This window comes from Rhineura floridana, chromosome 1, assembly GCF_030035675.1.
Source record: "Rhineura floridana isolate rRhiFlo1 chromosome 1, rRhiFlo1.hap2, whole genome shotgun sequence".
NCBI classification, from domain to species: Eukaryota; Metazoa; Chordata; class Lepidosauria; order Squamata; family Rhineuridae; genus Rhineura; species Rhineura floridana.
This window is the reverse complement of record NC_084480.1, coordinates 249,376,165-249,394,894: the sequence shown is the minus strand read 5'-3', so window position 1 is coordinate 249,394,894 and position 18,730 is coordinate 249,376,165. Positions and strand designations below refer to the sequence as shown.

At 39.3% G+C, this 18,730-nt stretch overlaps 1 protein-coding gene across 2 annotated transcripts in view; it reads left to right on the top strand.

Moving 5' to 3' along the window:
* CDH2 (cadherin 2) overlaps nucleotides 1-18,730 on the top strand; it is a 232,976-nt gene that overhangs the window by 169,100 nt on the left and 45,146 nt on the right. The window contains exons 4-7 of one of the 2 annotated variants that reach the window (XM_061597668.1): nucleotides 1,993-2,136; nucleotides 9,207-9,362; nucleotides 10,667-10,811; nucleotides 13,918-14,090. In XM_061597668.1, coding sequence (XP_061453652.1) covers nucleotides 1,993-2,136; nucleotides 9,207-9,362; nucleotides 10,667-10,811; nucleotides 13,918-14,090 — 618 coding nt within the window. Of the gene's footprint in view, nucleotides 1-1,989; nucleotides 2,137-9,206; nucleotides 9,363-10,666; nucleotides 10,812-13,917; nucleotides 14,091-18,730 lie in introns of both variants that reach the window. The other variant, XM_061597658.1, reaches the window with a different exon arrangement.

Sequence of the window (18,730 nt, the reverse complement as noted above, 5' to 3'; positions counted from 1 at the left end):
AAGTAGGAAAGCATTTCTGAAAGGGAATATTGGCTTTCCCTTGACCTTCAGTAACCAAATTGGGGACGGGGGTCAGTTATTCATGGCTCCAGTGCCACTTGCAGGGAGAAGAGTTTCCCTCTTGAAGAAATTGTTCTAGGCCAAGTCGTGTGGAGATGTTGGTCAGCTTTGCTGCCAGTATGAAATTAGGACATTTTATGATGATAGATATGGTCACAATAACAAACACAGGCATAAGACTTTAAATGTCCTCTTAAAAACAGATGGATTTAAATAATTCAAATGATAGTGTAATCCTCTTGAACCATCATGAAATAGCACATGATTTCGCTGTTTAAATAACCAGCAGATACCCTGAGTTTGGGCAACTGCTGATATAGAAAACCTTAATACTAGCATTCTTGCCTGTCAGGTTCCTTGCACCAGTGCTGCACACTACCTCCTCCCATTGGCATGCATGAGGGTCACTTCAGCTCTTCCAAAAGTGTCCTTGAATATTGTTCCCTGTGCCATAGGGTCTTCCATTGTTGTGGGACCTCCTCTTTGCAGGAAAGGGCTGCAGGAGAAATCGAGAAGCAAATGTATCCGACAGAGGACTTTGCACTTGCCTTGCCAATTGCAGGATGTTGATGATGACTCCTTGAGTCCTGCAGGCATTTGTGCAAATATGGAACGTGGTATCGATTAAGTACTGTTTGTACTCAAGTGCACCTCGCCCCAAGCAATAAACAAGAATTGTACCGCCAAGCTGACTGTACCTCTCCAAGCCATGAATGAGAACCCACTAGGATGTTGCTTTCTTCTTGGGATTGCACAAATTGGGGCGGAGATCATAGAGTCATAGAATAGTAGAGCTGGAAGAGACTTATAAGGCCATCGAGCCCAACATCCAGCAGGCCACAGTAGATGGCTTGTGAAATGTGTTACGTTTGGTGGGCCACCGATTGTGCAGGTCTGCTGTAATGTAAGCCCAGTTCTATAGACACTCCACGCCAGCAGAATTCTTCCAGTAGCTTATTTACAGCTAGATCCTAAGCACTTTTACTCAGATACAAGTCCCACTGAGTTCAGTAGCACTTGCTTACCAATAAATGAGCTTAGCATTGCAAATTTAGCATTTTTAGCCAGACCAATTAGATCATTTTGTGTGAAAGAGTCAGGATTACTTATGCATTATAGTTAAAAACATCTGACTTCCATAAAGTTAAAATACATTATTTTATCCTTCAGCACATTTAACTGAGTGGATGCAATATTGTTTCTAAAGCTTTAAAGTAGGACAATTTGCTTTGTTTTCTCTAAATGCATAAGTGAGTTAGCATGTTTGTATGCACGCAGGCAATAAGAGCTAAAAGCCAGAATACTTGCAAATGCAGAGAATTGTTAACACCCTGCAGAGATTAATGCCCACTGTGCAAAGTGGGTCATCTACAGCATCCATCATGGGTGACATAGGTTTAAAATAATTACAACATTAATTCTATGGGATTTAATAGGATCATAAATATTTGAGACATTCCTTACTACTATGTATTAAACTTCCCTTGGAACTCAAATTATATTTTAGCACACCCAGATCTAAATTTAATGTACAGTAGCACATTACCTGAACTGTAACTCCAACTAATGAGAAATATCTAAAGGCATGCTATTAAATTCTGTACAGTATTAACTAGTCTCCAGTTGGAATATAAAGAGTATAAGGTAGTTTACACAGCACCAAGGTATAATAAATTGCTTAAATCTCCATCTTTCTACCAGCATTTTGCTAAAAAACAAAGAGGTTGATAGTATTTTACAAGAAAAGAAACATATTGCATATAATTTTTATTCTGTGTCATGCTGTGAATATTGTAAACACTTTGGGATTATGCACAGTGTTCTTTTGAAAATTATATTATAGCACATATATCATTTTTTCATTGTGTGTGTTTTTTAACCAACTCTAGTTCTAATTTACTGTTTACTTTCATTATCTATAACGGAAAGAAGCAAAAGAAAATGGAAGACATTGTATTTCCAAGATATCAAAATAAGCACAGTGGTCATCTGCAAAGACAGAAGAGAGACTGGGTCATCCCTCCAATCAACTTGCCAGAAAACTCCAGAGGGCCCTTTCCTCAGGAATTAGTTAGGGTAAGACTGAGAAGAGAGGAATGCTATATGAAAACAATCTTGAATTTAAGATTGGTTCTGTTCGTAGAGGAGAAAATATCAAAATCTTATAACTCTACCAAATATATGGGACCAGATTAGTGGGCCAGCCAATTTCACTTTGTTGTGCTTGTGCAACAGAAAGTGGAAGTAAGATAATTCTCTTTGGAAAGTTCCACCACCTCAGGATATAATTTCTGTTGAAAATATATTGGACGCAAAGTGTCTAACCCCTCAGCATTGCACTTCATGTCAGTAGGAGAGGCAGAAGTAGGTATTTGCATAAAAAGAAAAGAGAGAATATCAAAGGAATAGATCTAATGTAAAATGTGTTCTTGTGCCCCACTATGCCATGTTGATCAGTTTACCAGATTACCAATATTTAAATAATCAAAAGTCTCATGGTAGAATGTGAAAGCAAGATGGCTGCACAATATGTTATTTACATAAGGTTGTCATCATTGTTCAAAATGGTTGTGAACAACTTTTAATTTCTATTTACTTGAGGGGTGGGAGAGGGAATAGTCTAAGAGCCTTAATCCTATGGTAGTCATGGCCAAATCTGAGTCCTCATGGTTTCAGAGAAAGGTTTTGAAAGAGGAGTCCAACATAAGTAAATTTATAATTTATGGTAAATCTGATGTGATAGGGACTACATTTGTGTTATCAATACTTCACTGATTCTATCTTGACAAAGCAAGAACGTTTATGCTCCTAAGCTAATAGAAAGGGATAGATCCCCTGTGGACCTCTTATATAGTATCATTTGGATATACACACACACATACATATATATTCATTAATAAGCAAAAAACTTTGCGGTTTAAGAATGTACCTATAGCCAACAGATATTTCTATCAAACTTTAAAAACCAGGGAAATTGGGCATTTGTAGTGAATTCACCAGGGGAGCAGGAGACCTGAACTCCTCTCTGAGATATTGGACTGCCCTACAAATTTGTCAAAATGCAAACACCATTTGGGTTGGTCTTTCACAGTCCAATCCACTTGCTGTGTAGCTTGGAATAATTTGTTAACGTGCCTCTGAGCATATGGTGAGTGGTGGCAATACCTGCCATCTCCAAAGATGGAGAATTATATTTCTGTATGTTTGTTGGTGTACTTTGCTTCTTTCCTGTGTTACTAATGTTTCTACAGAGAATCTAAACTAGAAAATTTTATTTCCCTCATTATTCATCCTAGAAATCTGTGTCAAATTTATTTTTATTAATTTCAACGCCTTTTTATTGGTCAATGTCATATGATGGTGAAGACAGTCTTTTGTGTTTCAAATTGTTGGTTATGTTCTATTTATATTTTGAGTGCATTAACAGATGAATCTGAAACTGCAGTTTGATATAAAATCATACTGATTCCAATATGTTGCTACTGCAGCAATGACTCTAGCTGTTGGAAAAAAGAGGATGAATGTTTTCAGCCTGCTATGTTTCAACCACTTCATTTAAGGCAAGGTGGGCACGGTCAATTAAAAAAATAAAACACATCTAGAATTTTGTAGAATATATTTCACCTCCCACTGTTTTATCTCGTGCAAATTGAGACACTCCTGAGGTCCACTGGAGACTATTCTGCAGAAGTCAGTGCCATTATTCCACAATTATGTTTGGAGTTTTTTTAGTGTAAATTTTGCAAAGTGTTGCTGCAGTTCACATATTCACAGAAATAGAAACAAAAGAAAATGATTTCCTATAGGAAACTTCACTAAAATTGAAAAGTAAATTAGATATATTTAAAGTGACCATCTGAACTATATCAACTGTCTTAATAATGTTGCTTCCTCCCTGCTAAAACAAGATCAGCACAGCACATGTTTTCTTTCTATTATTTGGGCCGATTGCAGGAGTTGCCACCACTCACTATATGTTCAGAGGCACGTTACCAAATTCTTTCAAGCTACACAGGAAGTGGATTGGACTGTGAAAGACCAACCCAAATTGTGTTTGCATTTTGACAAATTTGTAGGGCAGTCCAATATCTCAGAGAGGTTAGGTGTTCTGCTCCCCTGGTGCATTCACTATAGCTGCCCAATTTCCCTGGTTTTTAAAGTTTGATAGAAATATCTGGGCTATAGGTACATTCTTAAACCGCAAGGTTTTTTGCCTATTAGTGAATTTCTCCGCTTTTTAATCCAGGAGGTAAAACATGGGATCCTGTGCAAGCTTGCTGAGAATGGATGGATCATTTGCATGCTTATTGAGTTCAGTGGGATTTACTCCCCTGCAATCATGCTTAGGATAGGTGAAAGTGACCACAGGGGATGGAGAGGGCAGGAGGAGGAAGAGGAGGAGGGAGGGGAGGAAAGGCAGAGGGGAGGACTGAGCTGGGAGCAGGCAGGAGGGGGAGGGGAGGAGAAGGACAGGTTTGATCATTTGCATCTTTATTGAGTTCATTGCGATTTACTCCCATGCAATTATGCTTAGGATAGGTAAAACTGACCGGGGGGAGGGAGGGAGGGCTGGAGTGGGCAGGAAAGAAGGAAGAGGGGAGGGGTGGAGGAAGGGAGAGGAGAGGGGAAGGAGGGGAAAGCCAGGTCCGATCATTTGCATGCTTATTGAGTTCAGTGGGATTTACTCCCAAGTAATCATGGTTAGGATAGGTAAAACTGGCCACAGGGGAGGAGCAGGGGGAGGAAAGGAGATTGGAGGGGAAGGGCAAAGGAAGGGACAAGGGAGGACAGGTTTGATCATTTGCATGCTTATAGAGTTCAGTGGTATTTTCGTACAATCATGCTTAAGATAGGTAAAACGGACTGTGAGGGGGAGGAGGGGATTGGAAGGGGATGGGGAGCGAGGGGCAAAGGAAGGGGATGGGGAGCGAGGGGCAAAGGAAGGGGAAGGGAAGGGGCAAGAGGGAGGGGATAGGAGGGAGAAGAGAGGGTGGGTTTGATCTAGGGTTGCCAGGCTGAGGGCCTGAGAATGATTCTGTATCTTTAAGAGAATAGAAAATTCAGCCAAGTGCAGGTTTTCTTGCAACACTGTAATGGGAAACACCACAAGGTGAAATTCTCCCTTCCCCCTGCACAACTTTTAAAGATACAGAAGACCCCTTGGAGGCTGGGCCTGGCAACCCTAGTTTGATCATTTGCATACTTTTTGAGTTCAAGGGGATTTATTTCTGTGCAGTCACGTTTGAAAATGGAAGTGGACTGCCTTCAAGTCGACCGAACTTATGGCGACCCTTTGAATAGGGTTTTCATGGTAAATGGTATTCAGAGGTGGTTTTACCATTACCTTCCTCTGAGGCTGAGAAGCAGTAACTGCCCCAAGGTCACCCAGTGAGTTTCATGGCTGTGTGGGGATTCGAACCCTGGTCTCCCAGGTCATAGTCCAACACTGACCCAGGGGAGGGGAGGGGAGGGGATTCGGTGGGTGGGCACTGGGCAGAAGGGAAAACCCTTTCCTTTCCATTGTGAACAGTATCATTGCTTTTCAGCATTTCCCTCACCTTTTTATTCTACAGCAGGCATATGTAGCCTCCCACCCAAATTTAAGCCAAAGCTGTCCCTGGCCACATCCACACCAGGCCTTTATTTCACTTTGGAGAGTCATGGCTTCTCTCAAAGAATCCTGGGAAGTGTAGTTAGTGAAGGGTGCTAAGAGTTGCTAGGAGACACCCTGTTCCCCTCACAGACCTTCAATCAAAGCGGCTGACTGTTAAACCAGTCTTGCCACTGGTGCTCTGTCAGTGGAATAGGAGTCTCCTCTCAGCACCCTTCACAAACCACACTTCCCAGGATTCTCTGGGGGAAGCCATGACTGTCTCATGTGAAATCAAAGTCTGCTGTGGGTGTGACCCCCTGATTTGCCAAGCCCAGCAGCTGTGATGCCTTTACAACACTGAGAGTTGGTTTTTACTGAGCATGCCTGACATTATCATTCTGTTCAATGCTAAATTTCTTAAATTAATTAAAAATCAGCCAGGCATTTTTTAAACTTTTAAACTGCAGAAGATGAAGGTCAGAGTATGGGGCAAGGTTATTAACAGGATTACGGGTCCTCTGTGAACATGGCTGATTTTTAATGAATTTCAACAAATTATGAGAACTCTCAGAGAAAGAAGTCCAAAAGGGCTCTGGGGTTTTTTTCTTTCTTTTTATACTTTGAACTCACGATTCTCTCTGTTTTGTGTATCACCATGAAAATTGAGAGGGTTGTTAAGCGAGCGTTTCTGAGTTCAGGACTGTTAAGTTTTGTAAGGTTTTGTTTGAAATGAGCTTATGGAAAGCATCAGAATGGCATGGGGGTATTTTCAATTTAACATTGCGGAATGTGAAAAATCCACGCTGGCTATAATATACAGCCACTCTTGTCGCTGTATAATGTATAAGATTTATTGGGCTGGAAAATAGATTGTTTAATGGGCCAACCTAGAACAGACTATTGGAGCATAGATTACACACTACTCAAGAACAGCAGGCTACACATACTGGGTAATCCCTTCTTGTCAGGAAACATCCTTTTTTTTACACCTAATAGTCCCTTGGTTACTTATCAGTAGGGATGGGTGAGAATTTCGATTCAGTTCGCATTTCAAGCAGAATTTATCAAATTCGCAATTTCCGAAACAATGTGAGAACCGAAAGACAGTCATCCTTTGAATATTTTATTAAAATTGTGGGATGCAGTTTGATAACTAAACAACATTTACAAAAATGCACATATTAGGGGAAATTGTACATAACAATGGATACATGAGTGAAAGATAACATGCAAAAAGGCATGAAATGATGAGAAATGGCTTGCAAAAATGTGTACCTTTGTCAAATGCCTACCAAAAAAGTGTTTATTTTGAGAAATTTGTACTCAAATGGTGGAGAATTTTCATGAGGTTTTTTTTAAAAAAAAATTGCAGATCGCTGCAAAAATGTAGAGAACTTTAGTTTACATCGGAAAAATGAGTAACTGGGAGAACCAAAACAGACAGATCTTTTCATCCCTACTTACCAGTGTTACTAGTATAATGTTACTATACTATGGGAAGGGGTTGCATAATTTTGCATCCTTCATTTTTCTAGCTTCAGTAGATTTACAGAGTTGTCAGTTCTACGGTAGTTTTTAACTGGGGACATGACAGACTTTCTTCTGTACACACAGTATCTTGTATATACAGTATCAAGTATACAGTATATACTTGATATACAATATCAAGCATAACGCATGTGCTTTCATTGCATTGTTTACTGACCTCAAAAGCATTCCTGAAAGTAACATGTACTTCAGACATTATCACTCTGAAAGTTTTGAGCTTCTATTGCCTGAAGCTTAGATGCCATGCAGCAATTCTACCTCTACCACCATCTACCATGGAATGAATGACACACAGTTGGCACTAAATACTGCAAAATCTATTTCTTCTTTACTTGTTGGCCAAGGTTTAATTTGAAAGTTCTGTGTTTCCCCTGCAGTAGTTGATGAGATTGCAAGCACCTCTGTGGTTGCAATATCCTCCGATTACTCTCAGAGAAATGTAGAATGATTTACTTGAATCTAAAAGTAAGGAAGGAAGAAAATGATTTTTCACATATGTGATTTTAAGTGACATTTTGTCTGCACATATTCTGGTTATTGCTGCAGTGTGCAAATAAAGCTGTTAAAAATGAAGATACTGTTGTTTAACAGCAACACAGTGCATCCTATTCTGAAACACCAGAAGAAGAAAAATTCAGTTTGCAAGGCAAAAAAATAGTTTTTGCTTTTTCTTTTCTTTTTTTCTTCAAGAAACATAATAGAACTGAAAAGCCTTTTTTATGCTAGCGTTTGAAGCAAATTTAATCATTTATCATAAAGAACTCACAGATAGAGTTAGGGTCATCTTAACATGAGGCAAAGTGGGGAAAATCAAGTACTTAATGCCTTTTGAACTTTCTTTAATCCTAAGGAGAAATTTGAGGCTTGTGCATACTGTTTGGTGCTGTGCATTGAAATGGTTTACTTTTTGAGTTCAGAGTATTTTAGACAGATTAATTAGCAGTGTAGAGCCAAACTCTTCCTTGCCATGTCTGAGGTCTCAAAATGCACAGCTGTTTTTTTTTAAAGTAATTATAACACTGTTGGTAAACCACCTATCTGGTGTGCTTATATGTCTGAGCACCACGGTACTTATTAGGAGTGGTAATAAGAGCTGTGGTGCATAAAATTGTATTTACATGAGTGGAGGCATTTTAATACTACACAATGCAAAGACTCACTCCTCTTAGGAAATTATGGAAGGCAGCCAGAAAAAAAGATGGGGTTGGCCAATCAGAAAGTATAATGACTAGCTACAGAGGGGAGTCATGAGGAGGCCCACCATTTGGTGATTTCAGTAGGTTGCTGCCCAGCTGATCTTGTTTCTATCTAAAAGTCTTGAAAACACTAGATTGGGTTTATGTTCCTCAACCTACTTAGAAAAGAGCTTGTGCAAATATAGACCATCAGTCTAAGACCATTCTGAGGTCATGTCTTAAGCCATAGATAACGACAAAAAACCTATATCTGAAAATGAATGCAAAAGTCACACAAGAAACCGGCACATCAAGTCTACTGTTTGATGTTATATTACCTATAGCATACATAAAATACTCCAGGCCAAATTCTGTGATACTAAGCAACTCGTAAGAATAGGTTGAGGTAGAATTTCACCCATCTAATGCCCAGATGCATTGTTTATCAGAGAGCAGCTGTTTTCAGATATCCCAAATGTGCCTTGGGCAACCCTTTGTTGAAACATTATGTGGCTACTAAGTGTTGTATCTGGAAGCAAGTTGGCAACCCGCAATAAAATCAAAGCTGATCTGGACTGATATGGTGATGTCTGAAAAATATGTTTTACCCACTCTAGAGGTCTTGGGTGCCAGTTCTACCTTTTCCATTATGAAAATATCCCAGTACGTTTCACCTTAACAAGACATTAACTAACTTGGGTTGATTTTTTGCAATGAGCAATATGCTGGACTCAAAAAAGACAAGGGTGTGGATTTGTTTTTGTGTTTTAGCAGCTAGTGCTACTGATTACTTGTATGCTTAACAACACCGTCATATTCTTGATACGTAGATCAGATCAGATCGTGATAAAAGCCTTTCCCTGCGATACAGCGTAACTGGGCCAGGAGCTGACCAGCCTCCAACAGGCATCTTTATCATCAATCCCATCTCAGGTCAACTGTCAGTGACAAAACCATTAGATCGGGAGCAAATAGCTTCTTTTCACGTAAGTTCTTATTACATGAAATATCTTAACATCTGCCTTAGTTTTTGATTTAAAGTATATGTACTGGATATACATTTCCGTGTGTTGTTTGTTTTCATACATAATAATAGTACGCTGCTTAAGTTGAGCATCTCTTCAGTTTGATTCAATGGATTAGACAAAAAGAATAATATAAAATAGGAATGTGGTATTTTATATTTTCAATTTTCACTGTTTGGTTACAAATTCTATAACAGTGTTAATTCAGCTGCAGTGGCATAATTGTCAACCCTTTGTGGACGTGTTAGGGGAACAAGGGCCTATGGAACTAAGGTCACCCTGACGTGCTCCTTCCCACCCTCAATTCCACTAGCACATTTGCACCTGTGGAGTTTTCCACAACTGTACTGGGAGCTCCTCCAGGAGCATAGGTGTCAGTGGGGCAGCCGTCTTGTAATGATGTTGTAAGTTAAAGCTAGAGGCCTGTGGGAATGACATTCCTGGCTGTAGAGGAAATGGTAAGTTGCACAGATAGCTAGACAGATTCCTCAGCAAGGTTATCAGAATACAAAATGCCATATTTGATTAATGCTAAAAAAGTTTTCAGAACATAAGAAGAGCCCTGCAGCATCCCACCAAAGATCTATCTAGTGCAGCAGCTGGCTTCCCACTGTGGTCAATCAGATACCTCTGTAAAGCCCACAAGCAGGGCATGAAGGCAATAGGTCTCTCCTTTTGTTGCTCCTCAGTAACTGATATTCATTGGCATACTGCCTATGAACCTGGAGGTTCCATATAAATTTGACTAATAGCCATCGATAGATTTATCCTCTGTGAATTTGTCTAATCCCATCTAAGCTAGTAGGCATCATCACATCTTGTTGCAGTAAATTCCACAAATTAATTACACGCTATATGAAGAAATATTTCCGTATATCTATTCTGAATCTCCTACCAATCAGTTACATAGGATGACCTGAGCTCTAGTACTATGAGAGAAGGAAGAAAATTTTCTCAATTCACACCATGCATAATTTTATAAACCTCTTATCGTGTCCCCCCTTGGCTAATTTTTGTCTAAATAACAACAAAAAAAGAGTAAATAAAACATTTATCTATTCTGCATTAAAGCTGCCTTCAAATGTCTACTTTGAAAAGCTGCCTTCAAGTGTGCTAAAGTGACTGAAAGAGAGAGGGTAACAAAAGAAGATGCTCAAATAAATCAAGTTAATAGAGTTCCATTTAAAATGCCCTGTCAGCAACATTAATTACCATGCCTGATGACATGTTTTGCAAGTTTTCTCAATTCTTAATGACTTTTGCAGCTGAGGGCACATGCCGTGGATGTAAATGGAAACCAGGTGGAAAATCCCATTGACATCGTTATTAATGTCATTGATATGAATGACAATAGGCCTGAATTCTTACACCAGGTTTGGAATGGTACAGTCCCTGAAGTATCAAAGCCAGGTAAATCACTGGAAATTTTTCAATCATATTTGTAATGTATTTTATTTTTAACTTCAAAGATATTCAAATATGTTTTATAATTCCTCGCCCTCCTCAAAGTTATATAATCTAATCATGGTCTGAAAAAAGGAAGAAAATCAGTACATTACTGAAGTTTTGGCTGTATTCTTCCCAGTGAGGGAAAACAAGCTCATCCCCCATACGAGGAGAATAAAACCCATATTTTTATCAGAAATGGGTAGCAACTATTCTATATGTGATGCTTCATGGAAAGCCAAATTGAACCACTTCTCACTTCTTTGTATGTATGCTAAAGTAAAAGCATTCTTCAGGACCAAGTTTTAACAGATGCATACCAGCAGAATGCACTTCAAAACCCAAAGGACTGTGTTGACATCTTCAAGGTTCTTGAATCACAGCTTGCTGCTAATGGAGGCACAAAGCACCAAACATCTGGGTAGATGACATCTACCTGTGGTAGTAGCAGGATAGTAAGTAATAACAACATTCAGCATTTATAGAGTGCTTTCAGAATGTTCAAAACTCTTCACATCATACATCATCTTATTGCAATCCTTCAGCAAAACTTTTATTATTAAACCCATATTGCAAATGGTTGAAGGAGAGCAACTTGTCTAAAGCCACTTAGTCTAAATCCTAGTGAGTTAATGAGAGAGATAAGATGTGAACCATGTGCTTCCTGATTTGTAGCTCAGCCACAATGTCACATCCCAGAGAATCATGTACAGATTTTTAATTTGGGGTTTGGGGGGGGGGTTCAGCACACAAACACACATATTATTTGAAAATGACAGTTGCCTCCCAGAAAGAGAGAGAGAGAGAGAGTTAGTGCAGAGCAGCCTTCCCCAACCTGGTGCTGACTCGGGCTAATAGGACTTGTAGTCCAAAACATCTGAACAAGCATCAGATTGGGGAAGTCTGGTGTAGATTATGGGTACCAACATTGCCTCCCCTCAATAGCCTTCCCCCAAATTTAGGCACCTATTTAAAGCACAGTTTCTGGAAATTACCGAGATGCAGCATCGTTCAGCAGATTTTTTTTAACATGCTCAACATTTTAAAAGAACATTACCATTATTTGAATGCTTAAAAATAGCTATTATTAGCTATTATTTTCAAAGGTATTCTTGAATTATGTGTATATGCTACAAATCGGGAACAAAAAGATTTCTTTAAAAACCTTAATGGACAAACTATACTTCATGGAAGATGAAATTATATTAGCAGGGGATTTTAATGGGGTGTTCATAATAAATTTTGCAATTTGCAGATCTTAGAGGAAACTACAAGTAATGGGGTGGATGTTGCTCCAAAATACCTATTCAGGCAATACTAGGCCAACTAAAATATTCCAAATTAGTTTCATCAGTCTAGACTAAAAAATACAAGGGGGAGGAGGGAGAAAAAAAGGTTTGCAGTAAAGCCACCCGGGTCTGCTTCTGATTTGGGGAAAGGTAGCAGACATTCTGATGAGGTGCTATGCAGGTTTGAAGATATGCAAAGGTCTTCTAAAAGCAGGAAAACACATAATAGCTGATTCCACCATCTCTGCATGTACAACAAGGGAGAGGGGAGAAATTTGATTCACTTTGCACTTAAAGATGAATCTACCAAAGTAGCACTTCACAGAACAATACACAAACTGAAACACAGCTATCATTCAGAATTTGCACTTATCTGAATTTTGTGATGCAGTTCACCAACCAAACAATGTTTTCAAAAATGCATATATTAGGGGAAATTGTGCATAAAAACAAATATATTAGGGGAAATAACATTAAAATGCATTATATTAGGGGAAATCACTTGCAAAAATGTTTATATTAGTCAAAACTACATACAAAAATGTGTTTAAGAGGAGAAATTCACACTAAAATGCTGATAGATTGTCATTTTTTAAAAAATTGCAGAGAACAAAAATTGACATCCTTCTAAATACAACAACCAGCTGTTACTCAGTTCTGCTTCCGTTCTTAGACAAAACACACAGGTTCATTTGATAGATGGAGAACAAGAGAAAGTAGGCAATGCTTATATAAACGATGGTAAAAAATAATTTTAGGTGGTGTGCTATGTAAAAAAGGCAAAACAATAGAACCCAAAGTGGGTTGCTTTAACTAGTAGTTGGAGGGAATGTCCCTCAGAGAGAAAACTTCTATTTTACTCTTTCTCCAGTTCAAGATCCCATTAGAAAAAAAGTATACATTTTATTCAGACAGGCATAAAATATACTAAAATACAGATTGTTCTTTTGTTCCTTAAAATGTATTGGACGAAGTAATAATGAGATTGATCCAAGGATTTATGTTGATTTTTATGGAACTGAATGCCATTCTTTATCTTTCAATTTGTTGTTGTTTGAAGTTTGTGAATATTTTTGTTTGAAAGATCAGACTGTTAGTAGGCATGTTCACTTCCATATCTGATTATCCTCATTCTTGGAGTATGGTCAGATTTGTGTTCATGCATACAATAGGAGGTTGCTCTCTCTCTTAATTTCCCATTGAAGCTTACTTACATGGCCTTTCATGCTCTTGCAGAACAGAACGTACTACCATCACATGCCAACAGTCATTGTTGCTTTAAAAATCAACTTTGTAAAAGGAATTAAATGGTAACTAGGAATGTCCTTTATTTTTTTCAGCTTTATATATTGAACTGACTTAGCACTAACTTTCTACAAAATCAACTGTGTATCCCACATTGGAAATTAACACTTGCTTATGCACAATGCTAGTAATTTGACTCAGTCAGGGAAATAGCTATTTAAATGTGAGAATCCACATCTTCATTAAAAGTGTTACTGAATTCAAGAACCTAATTGCCACGAGAACCTGACTGTCAGGAGAATGTGATTAGCAATAAGAGAACTAGGATAGTGTAAAAACACATGCAATTCTACCCTCTTTTACCTCTTATTAATCATGAGCCTTGGGGAGTGTGTGTGGTTTGAATAAGAGAAGGAATGTGAAATGTTTTGTCAGAGAAAGCAAATGTTTAGACCCAGTTTGAAGCTTCTGGGTGACCTTGTGTAATCTGAGCGAACTGTTTGTTTAACCCTGAAGATTACTTGTTATTTCATTAGGAACCTATGTGATGACTGTCACTGCTATTGATGCTGATGACCCAAATGCATTGAATGGAATGCTGAGATACAGAATCTTGTCACAAGTCCCAAGCACCCCCTCCCCAAATATGTTTACAATTAACAACGAAACGGGCGACATCATCACAGTTGCCGCTGGACTTGATAGAGAGGTAAGAAGGTTCTTGTGTTGCAGATGTTTAAATACTTGCCTCATATATGTGGCTTCTAATGTTATATACCCATGTAGACCCTTAGCGCAGGTGATTTGAGCAAAGGTTTGATTACTGCTTAGCTTGCTGGAGTTAAGGCCACTTGGGTGTACCAAGCATTTCCCGCACTGGGCCTTCCTGTGTTAGAGAGCTCCTGGAGAAATGACAGAAGTGCTAATTTGTTTCCACATTTTATTAACCTCATTTCAGGTTATTAAATTTGAAAGAAGTTTATTATTTCCAAATTTACTTAATCAGTTTGTTTGGTTACTTCTTATTTTTTATTCATGAAAGAGTATTATTCCTGTACTAGGATCCTACATTGATTTTAATTCTTTGGCACAACATGGAAGTTAATACACCACTGCAGGATCTTTATAAAGTGTTAGCAATAAACATTTGGTTTTTAAGCTAAACTATAGAGTATTCTGAAGTTGGCTTTGTTTTTTGCAGGGAAGAGGTTGGTAAGAATACTAGAATGTGTGTCATTGCATTCCTACATTTAAAAAAGCACTCATTTAGTTTATTTCTAGCATCTGGAACCCTCAGATTTTCATTGCCGTATGTAAGCTGAGACAGAAATACTAAAGAAGACATCACTGGCTCAATCCAAAACTGCCCTAGTGTAGCTACTAAACTGTGTATTATGTTACAGAAGCAAAGACGAGGTTGTGTCCAACAAAGTTTTACTGAAAGTAGATCCATTAAAATGAATGGACCAAAATTAGTCATGTTTACTAATTTTATTAGGCTTATTCTGAGCAGGACTAGCATTGGATTCAACCATCTGTGTCTGCATTCTCAATCTCCTAGACATTGTAATGTGTAACTGATGTGCATTTGACTTGTAACATCAGCACAAGTTATGCATTCCAAGTAGTAGGAGGGAGGGGTGCAGGACAGCCTTGGGTTTAGTTTGTTCACATGAGGGCCCAAACAGTCATGATTTAACTTAATTGGTCCCCCTCCCTTTAACAATAACAGTTCCCCAGAGGTGGGATCGGAATCAGGACAGTGGCATGTGGGGAGAAGAGTTTAACCCTTTCTCTCCACACTTCTGTCCCAATGAAAATCAGTCACTCCAGTCCACGCACACACAGGTGCTATTCAGCCCCAGGAGGGAGCTTTGATTAGCACCAAGAAAACGTCCCTCCAAAGGCTTTGGTGTGTGTAGTGGCTGGGAGGAGGTGAGGGCACTTCAGGTTCCTTCTCCACATACTGTGGTCCTAATCTTGTTCAGCCCCTCCCACAGCTGCTATTGTACAGGACATAAATAGATCATGTTAAATAAACACTTCTGCAGTACACCTGCTTTGTTCATATGGAAGCAGGGCCGGCTCCAGGTATCTGCAGGCTGTTGGGCACAGGGTATCAGTGGGCCCCATGTCCCTTCTCTCCTCAAACTACACTCCTCCCTCTTGGCCCCCACCCCTTTAAAGTGGTAATATGAATCCTGGACCCCCATACCCTAGTTCAATACTCTATGCACTGCAACACACTATCTTTCTTACTGCAATTTGTACTATTAACATGGACCCTGGGATGAAGGGTTGAAATGGGTCTTTCTAAGCACAGCCTTTTATTTATCATTTATTTATTAAGTTTATTTAACAGGATTTGTATACTGCTTCATTGTGAAAGCCCTTTGCATAAAAAATTAAAAATGTAGATAAATTCAGATTACTCTGACACGCAGTGCCACCACATGATGTTACAACTATACAGCTGCCCAAATTAAACATACACACAGGAAATTCCCAGCAATGATAAGGGGGGGAGGGGGGAGAAGAGGACAAATATACAAAAGCCCTGCAGATCTGAACACTAGAAGCTGGCGCCTGTAAAAGGAGAAGGAAATATGTTTTACACAACAGTGGAAAGGGAAAATAGAACATGATCATTCAGTTTTCAGACAGACACGTGCTTGCACGCACAAAGACTTCACTGCCTTTTCTCTCACTCCCTATCAGGTCACTGGGACAAAGGGAAGAGGAGAGGAGAAGAAAGGAAAATGTTAAGGGCTTTTTTTTTTCTAAAAGGGTTTGCAAACAATAGGAAAGATCTCAAGTAATTACCTCTCCCGCTCTTTATAAAGAATCCAAAGCCATTCCCCATCCTCACAGAAGTTAGCAGCAACTTTCCCTCCCTCATAAACACAGAAGCAGCATTTAACCTCCTTTCTCTTCTCACTCACCCACCCATCAGTACCTACCTACCCTACTGCATTTTGTTTTGGCTTCTCTCTCTCTCTCCCCCTCAGCAAGAAAATGGATTCCTCTTACTTTTCAAGAAGCTACCATGCCAGGAGGGGGAAGAAGAAAACATCCCTTCTGATTTTTTCAGCCCAACGCTGCTCTCCCTTTATCAGAGAGGAGAAAAGCCTGAGTAAAAGCCGCTCCTGCCTCCACTCCCTTTTCCCTTTACTGCAAGTTTTCAATCTGGGCCAGCTTCCTCCTGCACACCGTGTTTGGTGGGAAGGTGTGCAGTGTAGGCACTCTAGAATGGGAGTGATTCAGACGGCATGCGCAGTGGCTGCCTGGCAGAAAATTGCCAGATATAGAATGCATGTTGAGTAATTTTAAGCTGTGAAGCCACCATGCATGCAAGCTGAATTACTCCTGTTCAAGAGAGCTTGCAGTGCACACCTTCCCATTCAGCCCAAACCATCTAGTTCAGAAGGAGGGCAGCTAGTAGGTGGTGGTGCAGCAGCCGTTATGTCTGGAACTGGGGAAGAGAAGTGTTTAGTACACTTAACTAAGATGCAGTCAAGGTGCCCGTACTTTTGAACTGGAGGGATTTGGCACCTTTGCACAGATAATATAATTGTCTGCCTAATAATTACCCCACATGCAATGCTCCAAGGAGCCATTAGATAATGGGTAATTTTACAGCTGTTGGTTTCCGTACACAGGAGCCAGATCGCTCCAAATCAAAACTGTCACTTATCCACATACTGCATTAGGTTAGGGCTCATGGTGGAGAGGAGGGCAGCTGATGAGTGGGAGCTGGGCTGCAGGTCCAGGCTGGTGGGCCCCTAAGAACTTGTGGGCCCTGAGCCAGTACCCCACCTGGCTGCCCCCTGCCACTGGCCCTGTGTGGAAGACATGCATACTGAATCTTTTTGAGCCACAAGTTGTACACATTTAGGTCACACAGAAACCAGTGGAATTTAAGGGCAAAACCTCAGGTATTTATCCTTTTTCTTGTTACGGTTTAGTAGTCTTCCTAGCAATACTGAACCTCTGTATACATTAAATCCTGTTCCATTTTGTTCTGGCTTATTTTTACTTGGAAGGTAAATGTGCTTCTAAGTGTGTCCAGAGAATAGATACTTCAAAGAACAAATAAGCAATCTAAGACTTGGAAATGAAAAAAAAAATTAAGTAACTTGGAATCCCTTACTAATGCATGTCTGTCTTTAGGGGAAAACGTGTGTTGACTTATTATCACATGGATAAATGAAAATATCAGAACATAATTCTAAAGAGAAATAATATTTTAAGGGGTTTTGGTGGTGGTTAGAGGGAGATTTTCAAGGAAAGACATTTCTTCTAAATACATTCATTTTCACAAAAGTCTCTTTAGCTGTATCAGTAAAGCACTCAAGGCAGTAACAGTTCAGAGTAATAACAAAATGCCTTATCTTTTACCAGTTTTCTGCTTGGAAGATGAAGTGAGTTTTCTGCAGTAATATCACTCCATCAATCTGAGAGGCATTAAAGTGCTGAATCCCAGATCAGAAATAGTGAGGAAAGTAATTTTTATTTACATTTAACAATATACAATATCAGCACAACCAGACAAATTATCAAGGTTTCTCAAGCAAACACTGTAAAAATGAATTTTCTAATTATTAAGAAAGAAAAGTATAATCCCTAAAAGGAGAACATTCCAGCAATTCCTTCCCTTCAAGATAAGAGTAACCTCAGGCCCTGGCTTTAATTCCAACAGTTACTTAAGAATATGCATTCTTAATACCAACTGCTGTTTTTAACAAAACAAAAAGCAATTGAAGCTGGCAGTACTGGTGAGGAAGAAGAGCTATCAAGTTCCTAATGTTGAATGTTTGTGGAAATAATTTGGGTTTGGGTTTCTCTTCCAGTAACTTGTTTCTGTTAGTCCTTTCTGCACTAGTTTCCATAGTGATATTGAGATGTTGCCACTATGTTACCCTTAAATTCTCCCACAACAAAGCCTTGGCAGCTTGAATCATTTGCCCAAGAATGTCACCTCCCAGCCTTGCTGCTCATGAAACTTTTTTTAAAATGCCCATCCCTGATTTAGTTTGAATTTGTTACACAGCATGTATCTTTTTAAATGTTAGTCCAAATTCAAAACTGGTGTTCCCAAAACAGTAACAAGGTGGTGATTTCTTGCTATTGAAGATACTACGGTTGGATGCGGTCCAAACAAAAATTCATGGAGGTTAATCTGGTTAGATGCAATCCATTGTTGGAAATCCAGCAATCCTCAGTTCAAGTGATGTTAACAAGAATGAGCAGTGAGATGAGCTCATTGCATAGCAAAGCACAATTTACTGAACACCTGCTGTCCTCTTGGAGTGTTGGCTCTGTCTGTAACTCCTGTTGGTGTCATTTTGT